General features: G+C 59.2%; 1 protein-coding gene across 3 annotated transcripts in view; it reads right to left on the reverse strand.

Moving 5' to 3' along the window:
- Positions 1-513: 513 nt before the first annotated feature.
- The window catches only part of Atp9a (ATPase phospholipid transporting 9A (putative)), a 63,117-nt gene continuing 37,025 nt past the window's right edge, over positions 514-26,605 (reverse strand). For 2 of the 3 annotated variants that reach the window (XM_069990010.1, XM_069990011.1), the window contains exons 14-28: positions 21,037-21,249; positions 20,349-20,510; positions 17,519-17,611; positions 16,759-16,842; positions 15,665-15,835; positions 14,413-14,511; positions 13,718-13,807; positions 13,477-13,621; positions 13,041-13,105; positions 9,626-9,781; positions 5,780-5,844; positions 4,491-4,599; positions 3,784-3,841; positions 1,740-1,943; positions 514-1,084 (exon numbers count right to left, since the gene is read on the reverse strand). In XM_069990010.1, the coding sequence (XP_069846111.1) occupies positions 948-1,084; positions 1,740-1,943; positions 3,784-3,841; positions 4,491-4,599; positions 5,780-5,844; positions 9,626-9,781; positions 13,041-13,105; positions 13,477-13,621; positions 13,718-13,807; positions 14,413-14,511; positions 15,665-15,835; positions 16,759-16,842; positions 17,519-17,611; positions 20,349-20,510; positions 21,037-21,249 (1,851 nt within the window). In that variant the 3' untranslated portion in view covers positions 514-947. Of the gene's footprint in view, positions 1,085-1,739; positions 1,944-3,783; positions 3,842-4,490; positions 4,600-5,779; positions 5,845-9,625; positions 9,782-11,671; positions 11,715-13,040; positions 13,106-13,476; positions 13,622-13,717; positions 13,808-14,412; positions 14,512-15,664; positions 15,836-16,758; positions 16,843-17,518; positions 17,612-20,348; positions 20,511-21,036; positions 21,250-26,605 lie in introns of those variants that run through there. The other variant, XR_011365480.1, reaches the window with a different exon arrangement.

Raw genomic sequence — 26,605 nt, forward strand, 5'->3', positions numbered from 1 at the left:
GCCTCAGGTCTGATGGCGGCCACTCGCCCCGGGGTGCGCAGGGCGCGCACAGGGCGGGCGAGCGCCTTCCCGCACAAGCACGCGCTGTTCGGTGAACGTCACGGGGGCGCGTGGAGGGCCTGTCGCCGGCTCCCAAGACGGCAGGCACCGGGGCCGGGAATATCCGCTCAGCGGCTGGGGCAGCGGGCCGGGCAGCACCGGGGGTGGGAGGCCGGCGCCTGGCGCCCTCTCCGCAGGCCCGGGGGACCCGGGGCGGCTTTCCCCGTCTCCCTGCCAGCTTCCTGTTTTCCTCAACTACTTGTTAGGGCCAGCAGTGGGATCTGAACTCGGGGCCTGGGCGCCGTCCCTGGGCTTTTTCACTCAAGGCTGGCGCTCTACCGCTTGAGCCACAGCCCCCCTCTGGCTTTTTGGTGGTTCACTGGAGATCCGAGTCTCAGGACTCGCCCGCCCGGGCTGGCTTTGAACCGCAGCCCCAGAGCTCGGCCTCCTGAGTAGCTGAGATCACGGCGGACGCACGGGAGAATGTTTAATGACAAAGTCACTCGCCCTCCACCAGCTTCACCTACACAGAAACTTTATCACAGAGCAACAAAATTCAAGTCACAAGGAAGCCGGCACAGCGACCCACGCACGCGGCCCCGCGCCCCCGCCAAGGCCAGGGCCCCCTCCGCGTCTCCAGGGTCAGGGCCTGTGCCACAGCGCGAGGACCACGGGTTAGCGACTCCGGCCACGCCCTCGGGCGGTGGGCAGCACAAATGAACAGGGACCGTGTCCCCAGGATGCGGGCAGGGCAGGGCCAGGCCGGGTGCCCTCTGCGCACGCGCAGCCTAGGACATGGGTCCCTTCCGCGCACGCGCGGAGCCTGGGACGTGGGATTCCACCCCGCCCCCAACTCCGCGCACGCGCAGCCTAGGACGTGCATCCCCCCTTCCGCGCACGCGCACAGCCTAGGACGTGAGCTTCGAGTAGCTGGGGGGTGAGAAGCGGCGTCGCAGGTACTTGAGGACGTAGAGCGGGAGGCAGCTGACCAGCGTGATGACCGACACTTTCCACAGGAAGGACAGGGTGGCGATGAAGTACACGTCTGCAAGGACAGGGGGCGCCAGTGAGCCAGCCGGAATGTTCCAGAAGGTGCATGCACCCCAGATACCAAGGGGCAAGTGCCCCCCGCCGGGCCCTGGCGCCTGGCCTCGCTGGCGGTGTCCGGCGCCGCCGCCCCGCGTCCTCACCCCCCGGCCTCTGATCTGACCCGGGGGCCGGCGGCTCTCCACGGGAACGGAAATGCTTGTTTTACTTTCTTTTGTGCCGGTCCTGGGGCTCGAGCCCGGGGCCTGGGCGCCATCCCGGAGCTTTTTCCACTCAAGGCTGGCGCTCTACCGCTTAAGCCACCGCTCCGCTGGGATGCGTGGTTGCTTAACTGGAGATGAAGAGTCCCGCTGCCTGCCTCGCCCAGGCTGGCTCTGAACTGCCAGCCTTCGGGGGCGCCCAGCCTCCGGAGCAGCTAGGCTTGATTACAGGCCCAGCAGCGCCCAGCACGATACCGTTTTCAAACTCTAGGGCTGGGCAGTGGCTCGCGGGAGATCACCTGCCTATCACGGACAAGGCCTGGGGTGGATGGCTAGAAGCGCAAAGACTCAAACGAAGAAACAAATGTAGAAGCGCGTGGCCCGGTCCTCCGTCCCATGGGCAGAGCCATGGGTCCTGTCCCCCAGGCAGAGAGGGGCGGGCTGGGTGCTCACCAATGAACTCGTGGAGGAACACCAGGGAGGCGATGTAGCAGGCCAGGCTGAGCAGCTCGGCCACTGTCATGAGCCAGTGCCACGTCTGGATGGTCAGTGCCACCATGAGCAGCTCCGTGAGGATGAGCGACGTGAAGGAGATGGCCACGATGTGCACAAACTCCGACTCAAACAGCAGCAGCGCCCCATACATGATGGTGCTCCCTGGGGAGGAGGAAGCGTGTCCCCAGCCAGGCCCAGCACCCCCTCCCACCCCCCCCCCCAGAGCGGATTCTGCTTAGACACACAAGCCTCTGCTTCCTGCTGTCCCTGTGACTGTAGAAAACACCCATGACTCACACCTATAATCCCAGATCCTCAGGAGACTGAGATCGGAGGATCACGGTTGGAAGCCAACCCCGGCAGGAAAGTCCTTGAGACTTATCTCCAATGAACCACAGAAAGCCAGAAGCAGAGCTGTGGCTCAAGCAGTGGAGCAGGGAGAGGGAGGAGGGGAACGCCTGGCAGGAGGCGATGGCACGGGGTATTTCCTCGCAGGCTTGGGAAGGACAGAGGGTCCCCCCGGGGGCAGCGCAGAGAGGACCCATGGTTGTCATTTAACCAGATGCCTGTGCACCATGGTTTCCTTCAAAACCTCCCCAAGCTGTTAACCTGAGGCTTTAGCCCTCTGCCGATCGACTCCATAGACTGTGTATGTGTGCGCATGCGCCATTCCTGGAGCTTGAACTCATGGACTGGGCACCATCCCTTACTAAGGCTTTTTGTTCAAAGCTGGCACTCGATCACTTGAGCCCCAGTTCTATGTCACATTTTTTGCTGATTAACGGAGATGAAAATCTCATGAACTTTCCTGCCTGGGCTGACTGCAGATCTTGACCCTCAGATCTCAGCCTCCTGAGTAGCTAGGATTACAGGCGTGAGCCTCCTGAGTAGCTAGGATTACAGGTGTGAGCCTCTGGCACCCAGGGGGTCCCTAGACGTTGGACTGCCTCACACACTGGCAAACACTGCGGAGAAGACCCCAAATGTGCATGTTTACTTGTCAATGTGGGATCCCTCCGGCATACAGAGGCGGAGGTGCATAACCAACACAGGAAACAGGAATGCTCAGGCAGCCATAAGCACAATCGAAGGCCCTGTTATTCATCTGAGGAAGCTGTTCCTGCAGTCACGAGGATGGGAGCGGCTAGTGCACCTGCGTCCCACACTTCAGCAAGTATCCATCTATAAAGGCACAGAGGCTAGGCCCACAAGTGGTTTTGATTAGGAGCTATTTCTTGATTGAGAAAGTGTCCATGTCGCCTAGGCTAGCCTGGAAGTCTCCATCTTCCTGCCTCCACCTCCTGAGTGCTGGGATTACAGGCAGGTGCCACCACACCCAGCTGTCTGCGTGTGCATCATGAGGGTCCCAGGGATGGAACTCCCTAGCTTCCTGCCACCCCGCGCACTCTCCTGAACATAACATGGTACACGGAGCTTTAGTGCACCTGCGTTTTCCTTCTGACCATCCTGTGAGTACCTGAATTTTGTGCTTGTGCCATCAACAACTTTTAAATTTTGGAGCGTTTTGGGTTGAAGATTCTGAGCCCACATTTGGCTTTTGTTGTTGTTGTTGGTTGTGGGGCTCGAACTCAGGGCCAGGGCGCCGTCCCTGGGCCTCTTGTGCTCAAGGCCGGCACTCTACCACTTGAGGCACAGCGCCACTTCCGGCTTTGGAGTGGTTAATGGAGGTTAGAGTCTCACGGACCTTCCTGCCCAGGCTGGCTTTGCCCTCGACCTCAGATCCCAGCCTCCTGGGTAGCACGGATGACAGGCGCGGGCCCCACACCTGGCCCTGCGTTTGTTATGTTCGCCTCTCACTCATCCACCCTGGGAGATCCACCCGCGAGTGTACACACACAGCGTGCGCGGCCCCGTGCGCGTGCGCGGCCCCGTGCGCGCCCCTGCGCACACACCCCGCGCACAGGACGCCCGTCCCACCGCCGTGCCCGCGCCACCGAGGCTCGGGCTCCCCCCGGCCAGCGCGGGCTGACGCCCTCCTTACCTTGGTAGATGCTAATTAGAACCCAGATCAGGAACGTCTTGTAGGACAACGGCCGTCCCTAGGGGAGACGGCAGGACGGGGCGGTGAGCACGCGTGGCCAGGGCCGTCGGCTCCCGCTCGCTCCCACGGGCCACGCAAGAAGGGGCTGGGCCAGGGCAGGCGCCGCAGCCTCCTGAGGGGGCCGCCATGGTGGGAGACTCACGTCCGCCACTTTGGGAAACTGCACCCCGGAGATCAGGGGAAGCGTGAGCCGGGCACATGCGCACTCCAGAAGCGCGGGGCTGCGGAGCCTAGCACATGCGCACTCCAGAAGTGCGGGGCTGCGGAGTCTAGCACATGCGCACTCCACAAGTGTGGGACCATGAAGCCCGGCACATGCGCACTCTAGAAGTGCGGGCCTGTGGAGCTCAGCACATGCGCACTCCAGAAGTGCGGGGACCACTTCCAGGGGCCGACATCGCTGCATCTCAAAACAGTAGTCAGGCTTTCTGGTTATTTTCAGTGGCTGGTTATTTTCAGTTGGCTTATTACTGCGTTCTTCCACGTCCTTTACAAGGAACGTTACTGCTTTAGGAAAAATGTACAGAACCCCGTGCTGTCCCTCCCGAAGTAGCAAGCCAGAGGTGGGGAGACTGAATACAAGGGGGGTCGGAGGGAGGGAAAGGAAAGGGAGGGAGGGAGGGAGGAGGGAGGGAGAGGGCCCGAACCTTGAGGAGGTCCTTGTAGAGCTCGGGGTACAGCATGGCCACTTCCGACTTGACATCCTTGTCCAGAACCAGAGAGAAGACGGGGAACATGGTGTAGATGGTGGAGTACCTGGAGTCAGCGAGGCCACAGTGAGACAGCGAGACAGCTCCACCGGCCTCGGCGCCCGCTTGCCCCCCCGGGCCAGGCCTGGGAGGTGAAGCCAGCCCAGGCATCTGCCCCGCTCTGGAGCCCCGAGTCACAGGGAAATGGAGACCATGTGTGTCACAGCTGAGTACACCACAGGAAAACACAATGGGGAGGTGTATGTGCCTACACCTGAGGTGGGGCATCTTGGGCCGCCCTGGGGTGGAACACATGAGCAGGCACCCACAGAGGAGCAGCCATGCCCATACCTGGGGAAGAGCACACCAGGCAGTAGCAGTAGTCAGTGCAAAGGCCCTGGGGTTAGCATGTGGCTACACAGGGAACAGGCAGTGTGCTGAGGCTCAGGAAGGCACAGAAGGCCACAAGGACCAGCTCAGAGAACCCTGCACTATATTCTAGCATGTTCTTCTACTCTACCAAGAATCCTGGGTGTACCCTTGGGCTGAGCCAGCAGCAAAGAACGGTAAGAGGACAAGACTCCCCCACATGGGGCTGGGAAGGTGGCTCAGTGGTGGAGCGCCTGCCTTGCATGCCTGAGGCCCTGGGTTTGATTCCTCAGCACCACATAAGCAAAAAGAAAAAAAGCTGGAAGTGGCGCTGTGGCTCAAGTGGTAGAGCGCTAGCCTTGAGCTGAAGAGCTGAGGGACAGCAGCCAGGCCCAGAGTTCAGGCCAGACGGCCGGACCCCCCCATCCCCCCCCAAAAAAAAACAACAACAACAAGACTCCCCCACAGAGCTGGCTGTCTGTCTTTGTAAGTAGAAGCGGGTTCCTCTGGGTCTAGGGCTTGGGGTGACCCAGTGCTACTGCCTGGGTAATTCAAGCCTGGATGCTGTCTGCAAAGGTCAAAGGTTCCAAGCCAGGGCAGATGGGGGGCTTCGTTAGGGGACACTCATATCAAGGGATACACCCTTCCTGTCACCATGGAGCCCAGCGGGAAGCTAGATCCGCCTTTCTCCTGGCTCAGCTACAGCCAGGGAGCCCAAGCTTCTTCCCCTCCCAATGCAGGGGGAGAGGGGTGCTCAGATCATCATGCGTTCAAGGAGGCTTTAGGCCCTAGGGGCCTGGGTCAGTGCTGTTTCTCCTCCTGCTGGCATTTTGGGGTACATCGTGAAGCAGGGAGGGTGTGTGGGGGAGTCTCCTTACCCGATGATCAGGAAGCCTTGGTAGAGTGGCACGGACGCGAAGTAGAACACGGAGGAGAAGACGGCCTGGGCCAAGGAGAAGGGGCGTCACCGAGGGTCACCACACGGGACCTGCCACACACCCAGCCCCTCACAGGACCAGGGCTGTGTGCGTGAGCTCCAGGGACGCACTGCTCCCCTGCTCATGGGAGAAAAGAGGGCCAGAGAGAGCCAGGGGCGTGCCAAGACCACACAGCCCGTGCTGTGGAGCCAGAAGGCTTAGCCCTGTGTAGAGGGGACCGCCGGGACGGCTGGGCGGGGCGGCTGCACAGGACGAGCTACTGACCACTGCCTCTCCCAGCTGCACCCGGCAGGCACCCGGCCGGGAAAGAGCGCCAGCGTGTGCATACCAGCTACCTGGGAGCCGGGATGGGACACAAGGCTGCGTTTCTCGGACCATATGGTTTGGAAATGGGGCAAGTTTTAAAGGAGCAAAGACAGGAGACTTCTTCACAAGACTAACTCAGAGAAGAGGAGCCAGGTTCATGGCTCCTGCCTACAGCCCCAGCTCCTCTGAGGATCCCAGTTTAAAGCCAGCCTCGTCAGAAAGGTCGGTGAGACTTTTTTTTTGGTCAGTCATGGGGCTTGAACTCTGGGCCTGGGCTCTGTTCATCAGCTCTTCAGCTCAAGGCGAGCACTCTACCACTTGAGCCACTTCTGGTTTTCTGGTGGTTAACTGAAGGTAAGAGTCTCACGGACTTTCCTTGCCTGGGCTAACTTTGAACCGTGATCCTCAGATCTCAGCTTCTGGAGTAGCTAGGATGACAGGCGTGAGCCACTGGCACCTGGCTTTCAGTGAGATTCTTATCCCCAGTTAACTACCAAAAAGCTGGAAGTGGAAAAAAAAAATTGGGGACAGAGCCCAGCTCTGAGTTCAAGCCCCAGGACTGGCAAAAAAAGCAAAAACAAAAAACTAAGCACTCTCTGCACAGGGCCAGGCCAACCACAGAGCCCTCTTTGGGACAAGCGTAGTAAAAACACACAGGGTTCCTGTGGGTCTGAGTCTTCCAGTGCTGTGGACAGGGTAAAGCGTCTCCACAGCCCCAGAGCACCAAACCCCAGAACATTCCCCTTGAGTAGATACTGACAGAGATGCGCAGATCTAGCAGAAGTGGTGTTGATGCATGCCAGGGGAGCCCACCCTCCCTTCAACACACACACACACACACACACACACACACACACACACACACACACACACACACACACACACACACACACACACACACACACACACACACACGATTAAAGCCACAGCATCACCAGCCCACCCTCCCTTCAACACACACACACACACACACACACACACACACACACACACACACACACACGATTAAAGCCACAGCATCACCAGCTCACCCTCCCTTCAACACACACACACACACATACACACACACACACACACACACAATTAAAGCCACAGCATCACCAGCCCACCCTCCCTTCAACACACACACACACACACACACACACACACACACGTGATTAAAGCCACAGCATCACCACCCCACTTGGTGAATTAGCTCAGCGTGGGATGATGCGTGTTCCCCTCACAGACGCAATAGGGCCTTAACCCACAGCCTCTGCAGACCCAGGGAGGCCAGCGGTGGGCAGGTCTGTGCGCCAGGCGGCCTGCCTTTCACCTGTGAGTCCACAACCCCCTGCAGGCGGCGCCAATACCCTCTAGGTTGACATCTGATCCAACCTGCTGTGAGGGAGGGCCATGGTGGTGGTGGTGGTGATGATGATGGTGGTAGTGCTGATGACAGTGATGGTGGTGCTGATGTGGTGATGGTAGTGATAGTGATGGAGATATTGGTGGTGATGATCGTGATGGTGGTGATGATGGTGGTGGAGGAGGAGATGGTGGTGGAGGAGATGATGATGGTGGTGGTGATAGTGATGAGGATGGTGGTGGTGATTGTAAGGTCTGCACAGGGATACCTCCTTACTTCTTGGCTAAGTTTCTGCCCAGTATCTGTTACCTAGGTAACTAGGAGACCTGAGAGCAATCACCTTCCCCTCCTGCTAGGTCACATCCTGGGCCACCTCTGGTCACATGCCTCCTATCTGACCTTAGGAGGGTCCCAGACCCTGAGGTCACATCCGGATCCCGTGTGGCCATACCTCTTCCTGTTCCCTGGCCTAGATAAGTCCTGGCCTGGGGCAGGTTGCCCCCTTCCTTTTCAGCTATGCCACTCCACCATGCACGGCGACGGCAGCAGTTCGGTAAATAAACTTCTTCTCCTGCCTGATTCACACAGTGTTCTCTTCATTGGCTACCTAATGAAACCTACCTATTTAATATACCTTGCAGTGATGATGGTGGTTGTAGTGGTGTTGATGTTGGTGATGATGATGGTAGTAATGGTGGTGGTGGTGGCGATGATGATGGTGGTAGTTGTGATGGTGGTGGTGATGGTGATGATGGTAGTGATGACGGTGGTGGTGATGGTGATGATGGTGGTGGTGGTGATGATAATGGTGGTGATGATGGTGGTGGTGGTGGTGGTGGTGATGGTGGTGATGATGGTGGTGATGGTGGTGGTGGTGATGGTGATGACGGTGGTGGTAGTGGTTATGATGGTGGCGGTGGTGATGGTGGTGGTGGCGATGATGATGGTGGTAGTTGTGATGGTGATGATGGTAGTGATGACGGTGGTGGTGATGGTGATGATGGTGGTGGTGGTGGTGATGATAATGGTGGTGATGGTGGTGGTGATAATGGTGGTGATGATGGTGGTGATGGTGATGACGGTGGTGGTAGTGGTTATGATGGTGGTGGTGGTGATGGTGGTGGTGGTGATTGTGGTGATGATGGTGGTGGTGATGATGATGGTGGTGGTGACAGTGGTGATGGTGGTGACTGGTGGTGGTGATGATGGTGGTGGTAGTGGCGATGATGATGGTGGTGGTGGTGATGACAGTGGTGGTGACGGTGGTGATAATGGTGGTGGTGGTGATGGTGGTGGCAGTGGTGATGATGGTGGTGGTGATGATGGTGGTAGTGACGGTGCCCCCAGCACTGAAGCCCCTAAAGCTGGTTTCTAGGCCCCCACCCTGTCTCCCGTGGTGAGGCTGCGCTGGCGGACTGCACAGGTCCCGGCTTGCGGCCGGGCGCTCAGCGTGCTGTGGACACGCACGCGGCCTCAGCCTGCTGCCGGCGGTGCCAGGGCACAGCGGGCACCGTGTCTGCCGGGCGGGAGCGGCAGGGCGGAGCCGCGGCCCAGGGCCAACAGTGACCCCGCCTCCCCGTGCAGCGCCGGCCGCTGCCCTGCCAGGGCTTGTGTCACTCCAGGTGGCAGGAAGGGTGCCAAGAGACGGACTGACGGGCCCGGATGTCAGGCAGGAGCGTGGCGTCTCCAGGGCATGAAGGCCAGGTGAGCAGTGCGCCTGGGTGGAGGTGTGGCCCCAGCCCCGCCCCCAAGACCCCGCCCCGGAAGCCCACGCCGGCCCCAGGCAGCAGCCCTGCCCCCAGGCCCCACTGTGGCACTGTGGCCCTGTGGCTCTGCCCCATCACCTTAGGCCCCGCCCCTGCCCACGACCCCGCCCCCAAAGCCCCACTGTACCCGCTGCCCCGCTCAAGGCTCCGCCCCTGCCCGCAGCCCCGCCCCCAGGCTCCACTGTAGCCCTGCTGCCCCGCCCCCTCACCATAGGCCCCGCCCCTGTCCACAACCCCGCCCCAAGGCCCCCTGTAGCCCTGCTGCCCCGCCCGAGGCCCCGCCCCTGGCCGCGGCCCCGCCCCTGCACACAGCCCCGCCCCTGGCCGCGGCCCCGCCCCTGCACACAGCCCCCCCCCCACGCCCACCTGCATGGTGCTGATGCAGAGGCTCCGGTGGATCACGAACTGGCTGAGGGCCGCCGAGCGCTTGTAGCTATTCCGCCCGTGCACCATGAGCAGCCGGCCGAGGTGCTTGAACTGCGTGATGGAGAAGTCGGCGGCCAGCGAGGCCTGCTTCCCTTCCTAAACCAAGGAGACGGCGCGACGGCGCCCCGCAGGTCAGCGCCCCGCAGGTCAGCGCGCACGCGCATTCGTCATGGGAAAGACAAGACTGGTGAGGAGATCTCAGAAATTCAACAAAGCCGTCCATGGTTTCCAACTCTGACTTAAAAGGAGGAATTTAAATAAACAGCGTCAGGTGCAGCCAGGGCGCCAGGCACTGAGCCCCGGGGCGGCCCCGGAGGAGGGAGAGAGCAGCCGTGACCTTCACATCTCCAAGGTCAGACCTAAGAGGGAAAGAGCCTGCAGGACCAACTTGTTCTGCACACTCCAGAGTGTAACTTGTAGTGGACCTCCCTCGGCTTCAGGGTAAGGGACAGATGGACAACGAGGACCACGGCACCTCCTGATGGGCCCCACAGGGCAGACAACTGCCCCCTCTGGGGCACATCACAGAGGGGACATCAGATCAGCCCAGCAGCTCACACTATGGAACATTCTAGAATTTCCCAATGCCTCACAAATATCAATGGCATGAAGAACACTCCTCCAAATGAGAGAGGCAGAGAGAGAGAGAGAGGGGGGTGTTTTATGTTAAAGATGAAAGAAACACACACACACACACACACACACACACACACACACAAGAAGATGAAAGAAACACAAAACACACTAATAAATGGAATCCCTGGACCTTGATTGTTTCCTGGGGCCCTTTCCTGAAGCAAAGCCCCTCCCTGCACAGCGGGAGCGGAGCTGTACCGGTCCACCAGGGCAGCATCTGCGGTGAGTGCTACAGGATTCAGGATCACATCGTGTGTGCCCATACTCTCAACTGATTCCCGGGAAGGGAGGGGGAGTGGCAGGTGTTGGCAGCTGGGGTCCAAGTGCAGGGAGGCAGCCATGACTTCACCATCCCTACCCCAACACAGCTTTGGGAATAAAAGCTAAGGGAGAGGGCAAGGAAAGATGGTTGTGCGTGGCCGATGAAGGCAGGCTGCACAATGAAATGCAGTGTGTTTTTAATTTAAAATTCTACAGGGTAATTATATGGATGTCTATACAGTCTATATATTAAGTAGTACATGCACACTCATAACCAGTAACACACAGAGAAAGCCCAGAAGGAAATCCAGCATAGTAGCCTCATGCCACTGAAACAAGGGATGGATTTTCTTTTTGTGTGTGTGTGACAGCCCTCAGGGTCTCAGCGCTGTGTTTTTTTTTTTTTTTTTTTTTTTTTTGGTCGGCCGTGGGGCTTGAACTCTGGGCCTGGGCGCTGTCCCTCAGCTCTTCAGCTCAAGGCGAGTGCTCTACCACTTGAGCTATAGCGCCACTTCCGGTTTTCTGGTGGTTTATTGGAGATAGGAGTCTCACGGTCTCTCCTGTCCGGGCTGGCTTTGAACCGCGATCCTCAGATCTCAGCCTCCTGAGTAGCTAGGATTACAGGCGTGAGCCACCAGCGCCCGGCCTCAGCACTGTTTTTGAGCTTGGTCTTGCTCAAGGCTAGTGCTCTACCAGTTTAAGCCACAGAACCATTTCCAGCTTTTTGGTAGTTAATTGGAGATAAGAGTCTCATAGACTTTCCTGCCTGGGCTGGTTTTGTACTACGATCCTCAGATTTCAGGCTCCTCAGTAGCTAGGATGACAGGCGTGAGCCACTGCTGATGACCAGCTACTTTTATATCTTTAATGGTGGCTACTTACTCCTTTTACATGAAAAAACAAATGATCAAAGGGATCAGAATGCAGTTTTTAACAAAAGGGGAATGTTTTAGCTTTATACAGGAACTTGTGAAAATTTTTCTATTAAACTTAAACATGCTTCTTAAATTTTGCATTCAAGGAATGTGCAGATTTCAGACACAACCTTTCACTCAGGAGCATTTCCCAACCAGGCAAAGTAGCTCATACCTGTCTGGAGGCTGAGATCTGAGGATCGCGGTTTGAAGCCAGCCTAGGCAGAAAAGTCTCTATGAGAGTCTTATCTCCAATTTAAAAAAGCAGAAGTGATGCTGTGGCTCAAAGTGGTAGAGTGCTAGCCTTGAGCTAAAGAGCTCAGGGACAGCACCCAGGCCCTGAGTTCAAGACCCACAACTATGAAAGAAAAAGAAAGAAAGAAAGAAAGAAAGAAAGAAAGAAAGAAAGAAAGAAAGAAAGAAAGAAAGAGAAAGAAAGAAAGAGAGTGTGTGTGCATGTATGCCAACTGGATGAGATGGCTCACACCTGTAATTCCAGCTACTTGGAAATCAAGCTGAGGCTCAAAGCCAGCTGGGAAGGCAATCGGTGAAACCTTGTTTCTAACAATAAGCTTATCCAGGAAGCTGTGAGTAGGAAGGAGTCTGAGGGTCTAAGGCCAACCCTGAGCAAAAACACAGGACCCTGTGTGGACAACAACTAAAGCAAAAAAAAAAAAAAAAAAAAAAGAAGCTGGGACGTGGCTCAAGTAGTGGCTCAAGTAGTAGAGTGCTTTGTTAGCCCTAAGTTCAAATTCTAATACTGAAGAGGGAGAGGGAGAGAGAGAGAACTATTTGCCTCTGTAACTTCACATAATTGTCACTTAGCCAAGAATCATGGGAAAGGAAAGAGAAGACCCATAGCTGAGACTCTGTAATCCCAGCGGCTCAGGAGGCTGAGATCTGAGATCAATGTCTGAAGCAGCCCAGGCACGAAAGAGACTTATCTTCCATTAACCAGCAAAATAACAGAAGTAGAAGAGTAGCTCAAGTGATAGAGGGCTAGTTTTGAATGACAAAGCTAACCAAGAGTGTGAAGCCCTGAGTTCAAGCCCCAGTACAGGCACAGAAGAGGGGGAAGGAGGAGGAGGACAAAGGGAGGAGAGGTGAAGAGGAGAAGAAAAGGAGGAAGAGGAGGACTACCCATGGACTCCTCAGATTCATAAAAATGGGCAACAAAACCTACAGGCAGAAGCCTCAGTCCTTGCTTGGGGCCTTGGTGTGTACACACACACACCACACACACACACAGTGACCAATAATGAGTACACACACACACACACACACACACACACACACACACACTGACCAATAATGAGATTAGTTATGAGTGGAAACAACAGAAAAATTCTCTAACACACAAACTTTAACAAGCTACAGTGGCTGAGGCTAGCGCTCCAGTGCTTGCTGCGGGGCACAGAGTGGTGCAGCCGAGCAAGGCCGGGGGGAGGTCAGGGGAGGCCGGGGAAGTGGGGGAGGCTGAGGGAGAGCAGGGGAGACCAGGGGAAGCCGGGGAAGCAGGGGAGGCCGGGGGATGCCAGGCTCACCTTTCCCTCCACACCCACGCCGCAGTCGGCCTCCTGGATCATGCTGACATCATTGCCTCCGTCACCTGCCGGGCGGGCACGGTGCACGCGTCAGAGGCCACTTGCTGGCTTGGGTGCCACAGCTGGACACGGGTACGCCACGGCCTCGCTCAAGAGGCCAGGGCAGATCGCCCCCTCCCCACCCCTCCACGCCACCCCCTTCTGCAGCGGAGCAGATGCCAGGGCGGAGGCCATGAAACACCGGGTGAGATTTGAATCCAGGTCTGCTCCCGCCCCTTGATGACCCCAATAGAAAACCACCACCACCACCGGGGCAAAACACGTGACGTCCAGTGAACGGCCCGGAAATCTGAGCAGCGCAGCTGCCAAACCCAGTTACACCAGGCCGGGACCCCCACGGCCCCCACGGCAGCCCCACGGCCCGCGCGGCGCCTACCCACTGCGCAGGTGAGCTTCCCCGTGCGCTCCTGGAGCAGACGCACGATCTGCGCCTTCTGCGTGGGCGCGCAGCGGCAGCACACCACGGCCGGACACTGACACGCGAGCTCCATGAACTCGTACTCGTAGTATTTGAGGCACACCTGGTGAAGTGCAGGGCCGGCAGGGGCGGGTGAGTCCTGGCCGCAGCCCCCGGCCCCCCGCAGCCATGCCCGCAGCCCCCGCCGGGCCGCGCCCACCTCCAGGGAGTCCCCCGAGATGACCAGGGCGCAGTCGTGCTTCCGGCGGAAGGCGTTCAGCTCCAGGTGGGCGCCCCCGCGGTTGGTCACCTGGAAGGGACACAGTGGCACCAGCCTTGCTCCCTGGCTTTCCCGGAGGCCTTCCCCCCCCACCTCCCCCCCCCCCCCCCCCCGCTCCAGCCCCGGCCCTGGCCTGCGCAGGTCCTGTTCGCTGGGGTGGGTGGGGGTTGGAGAGCCGGCCGGCCAGACCCAAGGCCCCTGTGCCGTGCCGGCCGCGGACCGTCCACCTTCATTCCCGCGCCCCTGTGGGGCGGGTGACCCGCAGCTCTGGCTTTCCCCCTGGGAAACCGGTCTGGCTGAGCGGCACAGGGGGCCGCGCTGAAGCCGGGCAGGGCCTGCAGCTCACGCCTGTAACCACAGCTACTCAGGAGGCTGGGCACTGCGGACCTCACTTAGAGGCGGACAAATCCAAGGTGAGCCCGCACAAGGCAGAAAGTGGGGCTGAGGCTCATGCAGCAAAGCACCAGCCCTGAGTTCAGGCCCCAGGATTGGCACAGGGTCTTTTGGGCCCAGCCCTCTCTTTGTTAGAGGCCCCTGGCTTCCCCACCCTCTTTGGGGGACCCACACGGGGTTCACGGGGTTACAGAACACACACCCTGGCTCCCGCCCGCCCCGCCGCCCAGCACGCGCGCTACCAGCTGGAAAACGTGGATGTCTTGGTTCCGGGTCACCAGGTGCGCGTTCTTGGCTGTGCATGTGGCCGTCTCCAGCTTGTCCCCTGTCAGCATCCACACCTGGGGGTCAGCACGGAAGGGGGCACCCTGAGGGTCTAGTTTGGGGGCTGGCCTGTTTCACAGAGCCACCGAGCTCTCCAGAACACACAGCTGGATTTGCCCACTATCCCACGCCCCCCTCCCCACGGGGCCCAGCGGCTCACCACCCGCTCAGGAGACACCAGGGGCCGAGGGCTTGGACCCTGTGCCTGCCCGCCCCCACTCCGCCCTGCCCCTTTTCTTAAGACAATAAATAACTAGAGGGAGGGAAAGGCTGTGTGGATGAGATACCAGCCGCTTCCTTGACGCCCAGGACAAGCTCTCCACCTGTAACCGAGCCGGGAGACCCAGCTGTGGGACAGATCATCCTGTCCTGCCCTGCCCTGGGCCCAGATGGTGACCCATCCAAAGCCACACAGCAGGCTCTTGTCCTAACCGAGCCCCAGATGTGGCCCTTCAGAGCCCAGCAGGAATCGTGTCCTGCTCTGTCCCCTTTGTCAATGTTTTGTTCCTCCCCTGCGCCTAGCGGGGAAGGGCCGGGGTCAGCTGCCAAAGCAAGCCTGGCCACTGAGGGACCCAGGGCTTCCTCCACTGCTCCCTGTCTGATGCGTTTGCCGCCAGGATGACCGAGGGCAGGAGCTGCAGGTGTGCATTGCCATGCCCTGCCCTCCATTGTACGGGGTGGTGACACACGGGCCTTCCCCCAGCCTCCCATCCTGCCTCAGGGTTTCCTGGGACGGAGCCCGGCTCTCCAGCGCCCTCTGCTGGTGGTCTTGGGATACAGTGCTGGAGCAGCGCACCTGCCTAGCAAGTGGGGGGGGAGGGGGGGCGGGCCTGGGTTCATCCCAAAGACCACAAAGGAGAGAGAGGGAGGGGGAGAGAAAGGGCGGGAGGAGGAGGGGAAGGCAGGGAGGGCACAGGAGGGGAGAGGAGGGAATCTAAATCCCACAAGAAGAAACTACTGGCTCTTCCCCTCCAGATGCAGGCAATGGAAACCGGCCGCCTCTTGGCACAGGCCCACGGCTGGGCGGGAGGGTGGGTGGTCCCTGCCTTACTTGGCCACATCACCGCAGGCGGGTGGCCGAATTGTAACACAGGACACCGGGACGCAGGCCCTGCCTGGCCCCGCTAGAGCTGTCCGCTCCACCGCCGCGCTCCGTCCGTCCGAGCCTACCTTGATGCCCGCGTTGCGCAGTGTCTCCAGCGTGGGCCGCACGTCGGCCTGCAGCTGGTCCTCCACGCCCGTCAGGCACAGCAGCTCCATCTCCATCTCCAGGCTCTCGATCACCGTGGCCACTTTGAGGGAGCGGTCGTACACGCTCAGCTTGGCTTGCACGTAGCGGGCCTGCGGGCACAGGGACACGTGGCCGCGGGGGCCGGGCCCGGCCTCCCAGGGGCCAGCTGGGGCGTTGCCCACCAGTCCCCCCCACTGGCTCCTCCGGAGCAGGCAGCGCTGGCGCCGGGGGCTGGGGGCGGACTGCGTGGCCCAAGGCCCTGCACATCTCACGAGGCCGCGCACCGAGCAAGCGAAACCCCGTCACGGCTCCTCTGAAGACTCAGCAGGCCGCCTGCCGCTCTCCCCAGGCCCACCCCTGCCTCGTGCTGTCAGCTCGGTGCCGACACAAGGCACACGGCAGAGAGGAAGGACAGGCCTTCCCGGGGTCCGAGCCCGGAGATGGAGAACAAGCAGCAGGCCTGGGACCAGCATCTGTCCAGCTCACAACCAGAGCTGCGGGGCACGGATGCTGCCCATCGTCCCCGGGGCTGGGAAGGTGGCTCGGTGGTAGAGTGCTCGCCTCGCATGCACGAAGCCCTGGGTTCCACAGACACAGAAAAAGCCGGAAGTGGTGCTGTGGCTCAAGGGATAAAAAGCAGCTCAGGAACAGTGCCCAGGCCCTGAGTTCAGGCCCCATGACTGGCCAAAGAAAAAATCCCAGATGGTGTGCCCTCAAAAGCATCTTCCTCCAGGCAGGAGGGGACGAGATGAAGGCTACAGTGTAAGCGAGGGCCCGTAGAGCGGTGACACGCAAGGTTAATGGGTGAGGGAGGTAGACGCCCTGGCACTCCAGGAAGACTTCCTGGAGGCGGCAGCGTTGAACAGAGAAGGAGCTACGGAGCACATGCATTCCAGGCAGAGGCAACAGCCAGTGCAAAGGCCCTGCGGCCCTGGGGCAGCTGCCGTGGCTATGGTGGCAGGCACCAGGGTGGGGAGCAGAGGGGAGCCTGTGAGCACCGTGTCGGGGAGGGGGGCCCGGGAGGCGAGCTCACCTCGAAGTCCTGGTACTGCTCCTCGGTGAGAGACTTCTTGGCCACCACGAGCACCCGCAGCCCTTCCCGGGCCATGTTGCCGCACTGCGAGCAGAGAGGTTAGAAGGGAGCCCCGTGGACCCTGAAGTGGTCTGCTCCCCCCCACAACCACGGCCCTGGCCCCGGCCTTGAGGCGGGGGCATGCGGGGCCGCCCGGTGCCCCGGCCGGGGCCCGATTCTGAGAGGCACGGGGTGGGCTGTGAACGCTCAGCGAGATTTCTCACACGCACACAGAGCGCGGGCTCGGTGTGCAAGCTGGCCACTGGCGGGCCCCAGACGGCGTGCCACACGCAGGGGCACGGCTGGCAGGACGCAGCCCTGGCCCGGGAACCGCCAGCAGGTTGAACGCGCCGTGGGCGTCCCGTCAGACCGATGGCCCCGACCTGTGCCACATGCCCGCGTGCCCGGCCCCCGTGGGCACTTGGCTCACAGCGCCCGAGCCACAGCTGCGCTATGACTGACCAGGGCGGGCCCCACAGCCGGGCCTCCCGGCCCACGGACCCTGCCACATACCCAGGAACTGCCTGGAATGCCCTGATCCACCACCCCACACGCACCTGCCAGGGTGAGCCGGGGTCCCACCCGCCCCGGGAGAGCCTGCAGATGAGACCAGGCGGGGGGGGGGGGGGGGCTGGGCCCAGCCCTCGTGACACACACACACACACACACACACACACACACACACACACACACACACACACACACAGCCACGCCGCCTCACCTCCTCCTCCAGCCAGTCGTTGTACTGCACAATGCCAGCCATCACCACATCCGCCCCCTTCATGTAGAAGGTGATTTCTCCAGAGGACTCGTCCTAGAGGAGGAGGGCGACGTGAACCATGGCAGGGGATGCCCTCTCCCCCTCCTCTTGCCCTTCCTCCCCCCCTGCCCCCTCCCCCCGCCTTCCAGGCCTGACCCACGCAGAGGGCACTGGGCAGACGCCAGTTGTGTTTTCCTTTGGCCAAAGATAAAAAGCCAGCATGGGGAGGGGCAAAGGCCACGGTGAGCAGAAGGAAACTCAAAGCGTCCGGAAAGTTATTCGATGATTAAAAAGGAACACAGAAAAACAAGATCAAAAAAAGAAGTAACACTTTGGTCTGTAAAGCCGAGACTCTTCCGTCTGGGCCCGGCCTCCACGCCATTAGACCGCCTGTGGCACTGCCGACCCACGGCCCGCCCCCAACCGGAACACGCCAGCAAACCACGGCCCTCCCCCAACGAGGAGATGCTGGGCAAACTACAGCCCGGCCCAACAGGGAGATGCCGGCAAATGGTTTCTGGGGCCAGAGCAACCCCAAGAGAACTGCTGACAGGGGCCGCTGCAGCCCCTTCCTCAGAGGACTGGCCCGGAGGGCAAACCGCCAGCTCCGTGTCTCCACCCGCATCCGCTGCAGCCCGGCCGACCCAGCTCCCGCGTGCGCATGGAGCGGCTACTCTCCTCTCGCCCGTCCCCCCCCCCCCCCCGTGACCCCACAGTGCTACGAATCCGTGGCGGAGTGAACGAGTGAGCGCCGTGCTTGGCCCAGGAGCCACACACAGACGCGCCTCTCGTGGCCCTCAGCGCCGGGGCAGTGGCGTGGACAATGACGGGGCCCAGTGCTGCCCCCAGCGGGGACATCTGACGGTGTCTGGAGATGGGGTTGGGGGTCCCAGCCCTGAGGGTGGGCAGAGGCCAGCGAGCCTGGCCCCCTTCCCCCAGGAAGGCCTCCAGATGGCCTCGGGGCCGGCCACCACCAAGGCTGCCCACGTCAACAGCGGGGCCCAGGCTGGAGGAATAATGGTGGATGGCTGGTTCCCATTCCTGGAAGATTCCAGAAATGAGGAGACAGGAGATAGGCCAGCAGCACCTGCCTACTCTGGAAAATCCCACAAACTCCTACACGGCGATCGGCGAATGTGAACGCGGTGCCCCGGACACCCCGCATGGCGGCCCCTCTTTTTAAATGACCTTGGAGTGACCTCTGCTCAAGGCCAGCTTTCAGGCTGCCGTGCTGACTCGGCGCAGTCGCTAGGGCGGGGCGCTCCCTGCACCCCATGCCCAACGGGGGCCTGACAAACGGAGGCAGCTTTGAGGTCTCGACATCAAAGCACCCCCTTTTTTTGCCTCCTTTCCTCTCCCCGCACGGTGCTCCACCACCCGGCTGCAGGAAGCCTGCCCGGCCCTGGGCTTCCTTTGCTATGGAGGGGCCCTGGCCAGCACAAACACCGCCCCGCTATCGCTCCTCTGAGTCACTTCCCTCCCCAGTTCACCCCGAGTTTACATCTTTCCCATGTTGCGCTGGGTCACGCTATAAACTTCGGGGACTCCGGGGTCGGCCCGGCCCGCGCCATGGCTGGAAGTCTGGTCCCAGTCTTGGGGCAGGAGGGGGGGAGGCGTCCGCCCTCTGGCACCTGCTCAGACGCCTCATTACTGCAGGACGCAGGAGGTGCACGTGGGACGGGGGTGGGGGACAGGGTGACGAGCTGCCCAAGGGCGACACCTATTCATCCCTTCAGACAGAGTCACACGCCATGTCCCAGAGCCCCTGCCTCCTCTCACCTCCCCTGACTGCTCTGCAGGCAAAGACCCGGGCAGAGACCCCCAGGCAGGGCAGGGAGAGGCAGCCAAAGACTCTGCTCGTTGGTGGGAAGGTGGCTCAGTGGTAGAGTGCTTGCCTCTAATGCATGAAGCCCTGGGTTCGATTCCTCAGCACCACATACACAGAAAAAAACAGAAATGGCAGTGTGGCTCAAGTGGTAGAGCACTAGCCTTGAGCAAAAGAAGCTCAGGGACAGCGCCCAGGCCCTGAGTTCAAGCCCTGGGACTGGCAGGAAAAAAAAAATTATTTTTGAAGAGCTGCCTGCACCCGGCACCGGTGCTCCCGCCTGTCATCCCAGCCACTCAGGAGGCTGAGATCTGAGGATCATGGTTCCAAGCCAGCCTGGGCAGGAAAGTCTGTGAGACTCTTATCTCCAGTGAACCCTCCAAAAAGTGCCAGAAGTGGAGCCGTGGCTCAAGTGGTAGAGCATCAGCGAGGGACCCGGCTACGGGACAGACCCAGGCCCCACATTCACGCCCCGGAAACGGGGCCAAGCGGAACAGAAATGCCAATGGTGGCCGAACTCTGCCAAGGACAGGTTTGTGAGCGACTGGGCCGGCAGCCGCCGGAGGCGCCCATCTGCTGGGGTTCAGCGAACACAGGCGGCACTGCAATCACTTCCGGTCCAGCCCTTCCACCTCGGGACGCCTGGACCACCGTCAAGAGACACCACACACAGGCTAGGGCCAGATTCCTTCACAACCACAGGAGGAGCGGGGGCACCCAGCTCCGCTAGCAGGGAGGGGTGGGGGGCCGCCAGAGGATGCCCAGCCTCGGATGGGCGGGCAGAGCCCCACACTGCCGGGTCTCTGGTCACCATGAGCTCCTTGCTGACCCAAACCACTTCTTCCTGTGTGCTAGGCTGGACTGCAGACACGTGGAAAGTGAGCTGCCCCATACAGACCCCCCACGCACCCAGGGACCCCCCCACAGGACCCCTCTCACACAGGAACCCCCCCCCCAGGCCCGCACCCTCACGATGATGCCCATGCGCTTGCTCTCGTAGGTGAAGGGGAAGATCTGCAGGATGGTGAAGTTCAGGATCTGGTCGCCAGGGGTCCTCAGCTGCATGGAAGACTGATCACGGCCCACCAGGGTTAAACCCACACTCTCCGTCCACTGGACCAGGGCCACCTGAGAAAGATGGGGTCAGAGGTCAGGAGTGGGGGGCACAGGCAGCCACTGTCCCTGAGGACCCAAGGACACGTCACCTGTCCAGTATCCACACACACCCCTGCTGGGTGCCACCCGGACTCCTGTCACCACTAGAAACTAGAAGAGCCAGGCGCCGGTGGCTCATACCTGTCAGCCTAGCTACTCAGGAGGCTGGTTCAAAGCCAGCCTGGGCAGGAAAGTCAGATTTTTATCTCTAAGGAACCACCAAAAAGCCAGGGTAGAGCTGTGACTCAAATGGTAGAGCACCCGCCTTGAGTTCCAACCCCAGAGCTGTGCGCACGCGCAGAGAAGAGGGCATGCCTTTGTCCCGGAGGCTCTCCGCGAGGGACGGGCCTACAAGGGACTCGGCTCCTCTTCCCTCAGAGTCTGAACTATCCGGATTTTCCCTGCTGTGCGAGCGTGGCCTCGGGGCCCTGGGAGAGCTGGGCATGCCATCCAGCCCTGGGTCAGGGAGGCGCCCGCCCCGCCCCGCCTGCGTGGTCACCTCGTCTGGGCTGGACGCCTGGTACACACGGCACGAGTCCTCGTACTGCTTCTCGGCCTCGGCCTGGTCGGTGGCGCCGTTGGACTCGTAGGCGGGGGTGACGTTGTGGCACAGCGCGATGGCTTTCACCGCCTCGTGCACGCGGCTGCTCATGGTGCGCCGCACCTTGGTGGCCACCGCGGGGCCCCGCTGCGCCGGGGGCTCCTGCGATTGCTGGGGGGAGCAGGGGGCACGATTAGAGCCCCGAAGCTCTGTGGGTCCTGCCCGAGCCCTCACATGGCCAGGCCTGCCAGGCCTGCCACACCGACGCCCTTCAGACACGGGGAAGGAAAGAGCAAACTGAAGAGGAGCGTGAGCCCCGGACAAATGACAGTGATTCTGTCTGGGGAGGTGTCACGGAAGGGCCCTGGAGTGGCTGGCTCTGTTTTAGTGACCCCCTCAGGAGTCAGAAACCCTGGGTCGGCCAGCAAAGGCATCAGAAACACTTGGAAAATGGGGCTGGAATGCGGTGGCTGAGTGGTAGAGCGCTTGCCTCGTATGTGTGAGGCCCTGGGTTTGATTCCTCAGTACCACAGACACAGAAAAAAAGCCAGAGGTGATGCTGTGGCTAAAGTGGTAGAGCACCTTGAGCAAAAGCAGCTTGGGGACTGTGCCTGACCCTGAGTTCAAGCCTCAGGACTGACCAAAAAAGAAAACACAGGGAAGAAAGCCAGCCAATCAATGGAAGGGGCTTCCCGCCAGGCAGCCCTGGCCATCAGTGCCTGGCAGCCTCCCACAGTGCCCTCTGCCAAGCCTCTTCCTGCCCCAGGGCCCTTGCCCTTGCTGTGCCCACTGTGCCTCAGAACTCTGTAGGGCTGGCTGGTTCAAGCTCAAGGTCCAGGCGGCTCTGCGTCCCCCCACGGCAAGTCATGGTTTCATGTCCCCGAGACCCTTGGTCTTCGCTGCCTGGGTGGGGGTGGGGCTCTCTGACTCCCAGTGCCCAGGGCGGAGCCTGGCATACCACGCCTACATGTTGAGCGAACGAACAGTCCAGTAACTGAAGCTTGCTGATGGGGAGCAGGTGCCCCACTGACATCAATCTCTCTTCCATTATCAACAAACACATGTTAAGCCGGGCACTGGTGGCTCATACCTGTCATTCTAGCTACTCAGGAGGCTGAGATCTGAGGATTGTGGTTCAAAACCAGCCTGAGCAGGAAAGCCCATGATACAATGAACCACCAGAAAACCGGAAGTGGTGCTGTGGCTCAAGTGGTAGAGTACTAGCCTTGAGCTGAAGAACTCAGGGACAGTGCCCAGGCCAGAGTTCAAGCCCTACAACCAACCAAAACAAAACAAACACTATTAAATTACCAAAGGTCAGTTTCAGATTGGGGGGGGGGGGGGAGAGGCTTGAATGCAGAGCCTGGACACTTACTTAGCTTTTTCGCTCAAGGCTGGTGTTCTACTCCTTGAGCCATAGCTCCATTTCCACATTTTGATGCCTAGTTGGAGATAAAGAGTCTCGTGGACTTTTCTGCCTGAGCTGTGATCCTCAGATCTCAGCCTCCTGAGTAGCTGGGATTATAGGCGTGAGCCACCATGCCCAGTCAGTTTCAGATCTTAAATCACTGTTCTGGACAAAGGACGGCCCGCCGCAGCTTGAATCCGGAAGCTAGACGTGCTGACAGAGTGGCCAGGCTCCGCATTCCATTAGAAACACATTTCCCTGCAGCGCAGAAGCGGGGTGACCGCGTGCTCGGAAGGCCCCAGAGCCGCGTCCCAGGCCGCCCCAAATAGAGAACAGATGGGCTACCAGAAACGAGAGAACGACTTTCATTTCTTCAATACTATTTTTAGTAGCAGCATTCAACCCCTCAGGTAATTAGACAATTACTCAATCACTCTGGTCACTGCGGGGACGCAGGGCCCTGGCTTCCTGGTCTGTTAACCTCTGATGTCAAGGGCCTATGAGTTTCACTTCCAGGTCAAAGGGCACTGTGTGGTAACAATAATTAGAGGAACGAAACAAGAGCTCTGGCCTCAATGAAGCATTCTTGTCAACTGCTTTTAATTATGAAGACCTTCACTTTAAAATTCTAAAGAGGCCTGAAGACTTCGTGAATCTCCCTCAGCCAGGGAGGCAGAAGCAAGAGCTCTCCCGTGCTGGCCTGTGGTGACCCACGCGAGAACACGCTGCCCAGTGGGTGCGTGCCCTCACACCTGAGCTCAGGGCTGACACAGGGGACTGACCAGGGAATCGCCATGGGGGGGGGGGACGACACAGAGAGGCCAATCTGGCAAAGCCACCGGACTTCTGGTTCAGATTTTCAAATGGGGGTGACATCAAACTTCAAGGATTATATTCTGAGTGAGACCCCCAAGTAAGCAACGCAAAGCACGTGGACAGACTGTGTGTGTGTGCACGTGCACGCACGCACGTGCACACATGCCAGTCCTGGGGCTTGAACTCAAGGCCTGGGCGCTGTCCCTCAGCTTTCCCACCAAGGCTGGTGCTCCACCACTTGAGCCACACTTCATTTCCAGCTTATTTGCTAGTGAGACTGAAGGTAAGAGTCCCATGAACCCGCCTGGGCTGGTTCCAACTGTGGTCCTCAGATCTCAACCTCCTGACTAGCAGGGATTACAGGTGTGAGTCACCAGCACCCAGCTGACAAGACTTGTAAAAGGCCCATATTTGATCAGGGAGCCAGCATGCCTGGGGGGACGGGGGAGGGGGCGGCCGGGGGGGGATGGGGAGATGAAGACCCACGCCTCAGTGGAAGCGCACCTGCCACGGCTAAGTCAATGTCTGCTCCTCTTTCTGATTGGCTCCCTCCAGACAGGGCACGCGTAAGCAGGGCGCTGACCACTGTCTCTCGTAATTGTCAAAGACCAGGCTCCTCTGGGATCCCAGGGGATGGCCGAGACTCTGATCTGGACCCCGGGGTCCATGGACAACGCAGCATGGCCTGGCTCTCTCCAGCCGCACTGCCCATCTGGAAGAGCTTCACACGGCCCAGTGTTTATCTTCAACCTCCAACTCCTCCCACGGCCCTTTAACCTACACACATTTCGTCTTACTTAAAAAATACCAGCGGGAAACTAAAACAGATGTGGGGGCTGGCAGCGGCCAGGACGGCGGCTCTTTGCGCCCTGGGGGATGGAGGGAGAGCAGGAGAGCATCTCAGGAGGTCAGCATGGTGGTACCCAAAGCAGGAGACAGGGAAGAGGAGGGAGACGCCCACTGCCTGCTGGGATGGAGAGTTGATGGCAGCCACCCCAGCAGCCAGCCTGCAAACTAGACCTTGGGTTCTTGTTCATGACCCACGCAGGGCCACTTCTCAAGACCCAGACACTGCATGGCAGGAAGGATTTTCTTTTCTTTTTGGTCAGGACTAGGACTTGAACTCAGGGCCTGGGCCCTTCTTTTTTTTCACTTTAGGAGAGCACACTCTACCACCTGAGCCACAGCCCCACTTCCAGTTTTTGCTGGTTAATTGGAGCTTAAGAGTCTCACACTCTCCTACCCAGACTGATTTCAACCCAGATCCTCAGATCTCAGCCTCCTGAGTAGCTAGGCTTACACTTGATCTGTTTACATGAAATGTATAGTCCAGAGAAAGAAAAGAAGCTAGGTTTTGCCATGAGCTAAGGGATGGGGAAAGGGACTCCAGAGAGCCTAAAGAACTGAGGTTTCTACAGTACCAAAGTATTCTGAAATTATAGACTTTCTTCAAAGAGTGGAAGTCACAGCCTTTAGAACTCTTATCTCATTTTTTCCAGTCCTAGGACGTGAACTCAGGGCCTGGGTGCTGTCCCTGAGCTTCCTTTGCTCAAGGCTAGTACTCTACCACTTGAGCCACAGCACCACTACCGGCTTTTTCTGTGTATGTGGTACTGAGGAATCGAACCCAGGGCTTCATGCATGCCAGGCAAGCACTCTACCACGGAGCCACCTTCCCAGCCCTCAATTATTTCTTCTTAAAAAACAGGGAGCCAAGGCAAGGCCCCCACAATGCCTCACCCTGCGGGGTGCTGCCTCGTAACACAGGCTCATTTCCATCCTGCTTGCTTGGCCTTGGATGAATCGTGTGAGGTTTTCCTGTGAAGTCTTTTTTATTGGGGGGGGGGGGAGGGGTCCGGTCGTGGGGACTGAACTCTGGGCCTGGGTGCTGTCCCTCAGCTCTTCAGCTCAAGGCTAGCGCTCCATCACTTGAGCCACAGTGCCACTTCCGGCTTTTTTCTTTTTGCTTATGTGGTGCTAAGGAATCGAACCCAGGGCCTCAGGCATGCAAGCAAGCACTCTACCACTGAGCCACCTTCCCAGCCCATCCTGTGGAGTCTTTTAAAACCACCTGCTCACTTTATGAGGTCAGTGGGGCTCCGGGTCAACCTGGACAAGGCCTTGGGGGGACTCCCACTTTGCATGATTTAGGTGGCTGTCTTGCACCCTGGGGGGCAGCCAGCTTGCAGACCCTATCTTGGTCCCCAGAATACATCATGGCATCTGGAAAGTGAGCCTGAGTCTTGCTTCCCGGCCTCTGTGCTCAAAGCGTTCTGGGCTTTCCAATAGCCTGGTTCACCTGTCAAACTGTAGGTCTGAGACCAGCATGATGGTGTGCGCCTCTCATCCCAGCACTCAGAGGCACAGGCAGGAGGACTGAGTTCAAGGCCAGCCTGGCTGCATAGGAAGACCTTGCCTCAGACACCAAGGGTGGGAGCTGGCAGTGTGGCTCAGTGGCAAAGCGTTTGCCTAGCATGCATGAAGCTCTGGGTTCAATTCCTCAGCACCACATACACAGAAAAAGCCAGAAGTGGTGCTGTGGCTCAAATGGTACAGCACTAGCTTTGAGCAAAAGAAACTCAGGGACAGAACCCAGGGCCTGAGTTCAAGCCCAGGACTGACCAACAAAAAAAGAAATACTGAGTGTTTACCAGCAGCATCTTTCTGAGAGGTAACTGGCTCTGGAATTTTTTTTTTTTTTTGGCTGGTCGTGGGGCTTGAACTCTGGGCCTGGGCACTGTCCTTGCGCTCAAGCTCAAGGCGAGCGCTCTACCGCTTACGCCACAGCACCACTTCCAGTTTTCTAGTGGTTTATTGTAGATAAAAGTCTCACAGACTTTGCTGCCTGGGCTGGCTTTGAACAGTGATCCTCAGATCTCAGCTTCCTGAGTAGCTAGGATTATAGACAGGCGTGAGCCATCAGTGCCTGGTCTGGATTATTTTTTTTGTCAGTAGTGGGGCTTGAACTCTGGACCTGGGAGCTGTCCCTCAGCTCTTCAGCTCGAGGTGAGTGCTCTACCACTTAAGCCACAGCGCCACTTCCGGTTTTCTGGTGGTTCACTGGAGGTAAGACTCTCATGGGCTTTCCTGCCCAGGCTGGCTTTGAACTGTGATCCTCAGATCTCAGCCTCCTGAGTAGCTAGGATGATAGGCGTGAGCCACTGGCGCCTGGCTGAAATTTTTCTAGGGGAGAGACAGGTGGGAGCCAATGATGATAAACTGAGCCTTTCACACCACTGCAGAGTTGAAATAGATTAGAAAGGAGTGCTAAGTGGCAAATGTCGTGAGTGTTCAGAAGCAGCT

Source organism: Dipodomys merriami, unplaced genomic scaffold (assembly GCF_024711535.1).
Source record: "Dipodomys merriami isolate MVZ:Mamm:240054 unplaced genomic scaffold, mDipMer1.0.p SCAF_39, whole genome shotgun sequence".
Classification (NCBI taxonomy): Eukaryota; Metazoa; Chordata; class Mammalia; order Rodentia; family Heteromyidae; genus Dipodomys; species Dipodomys merriami.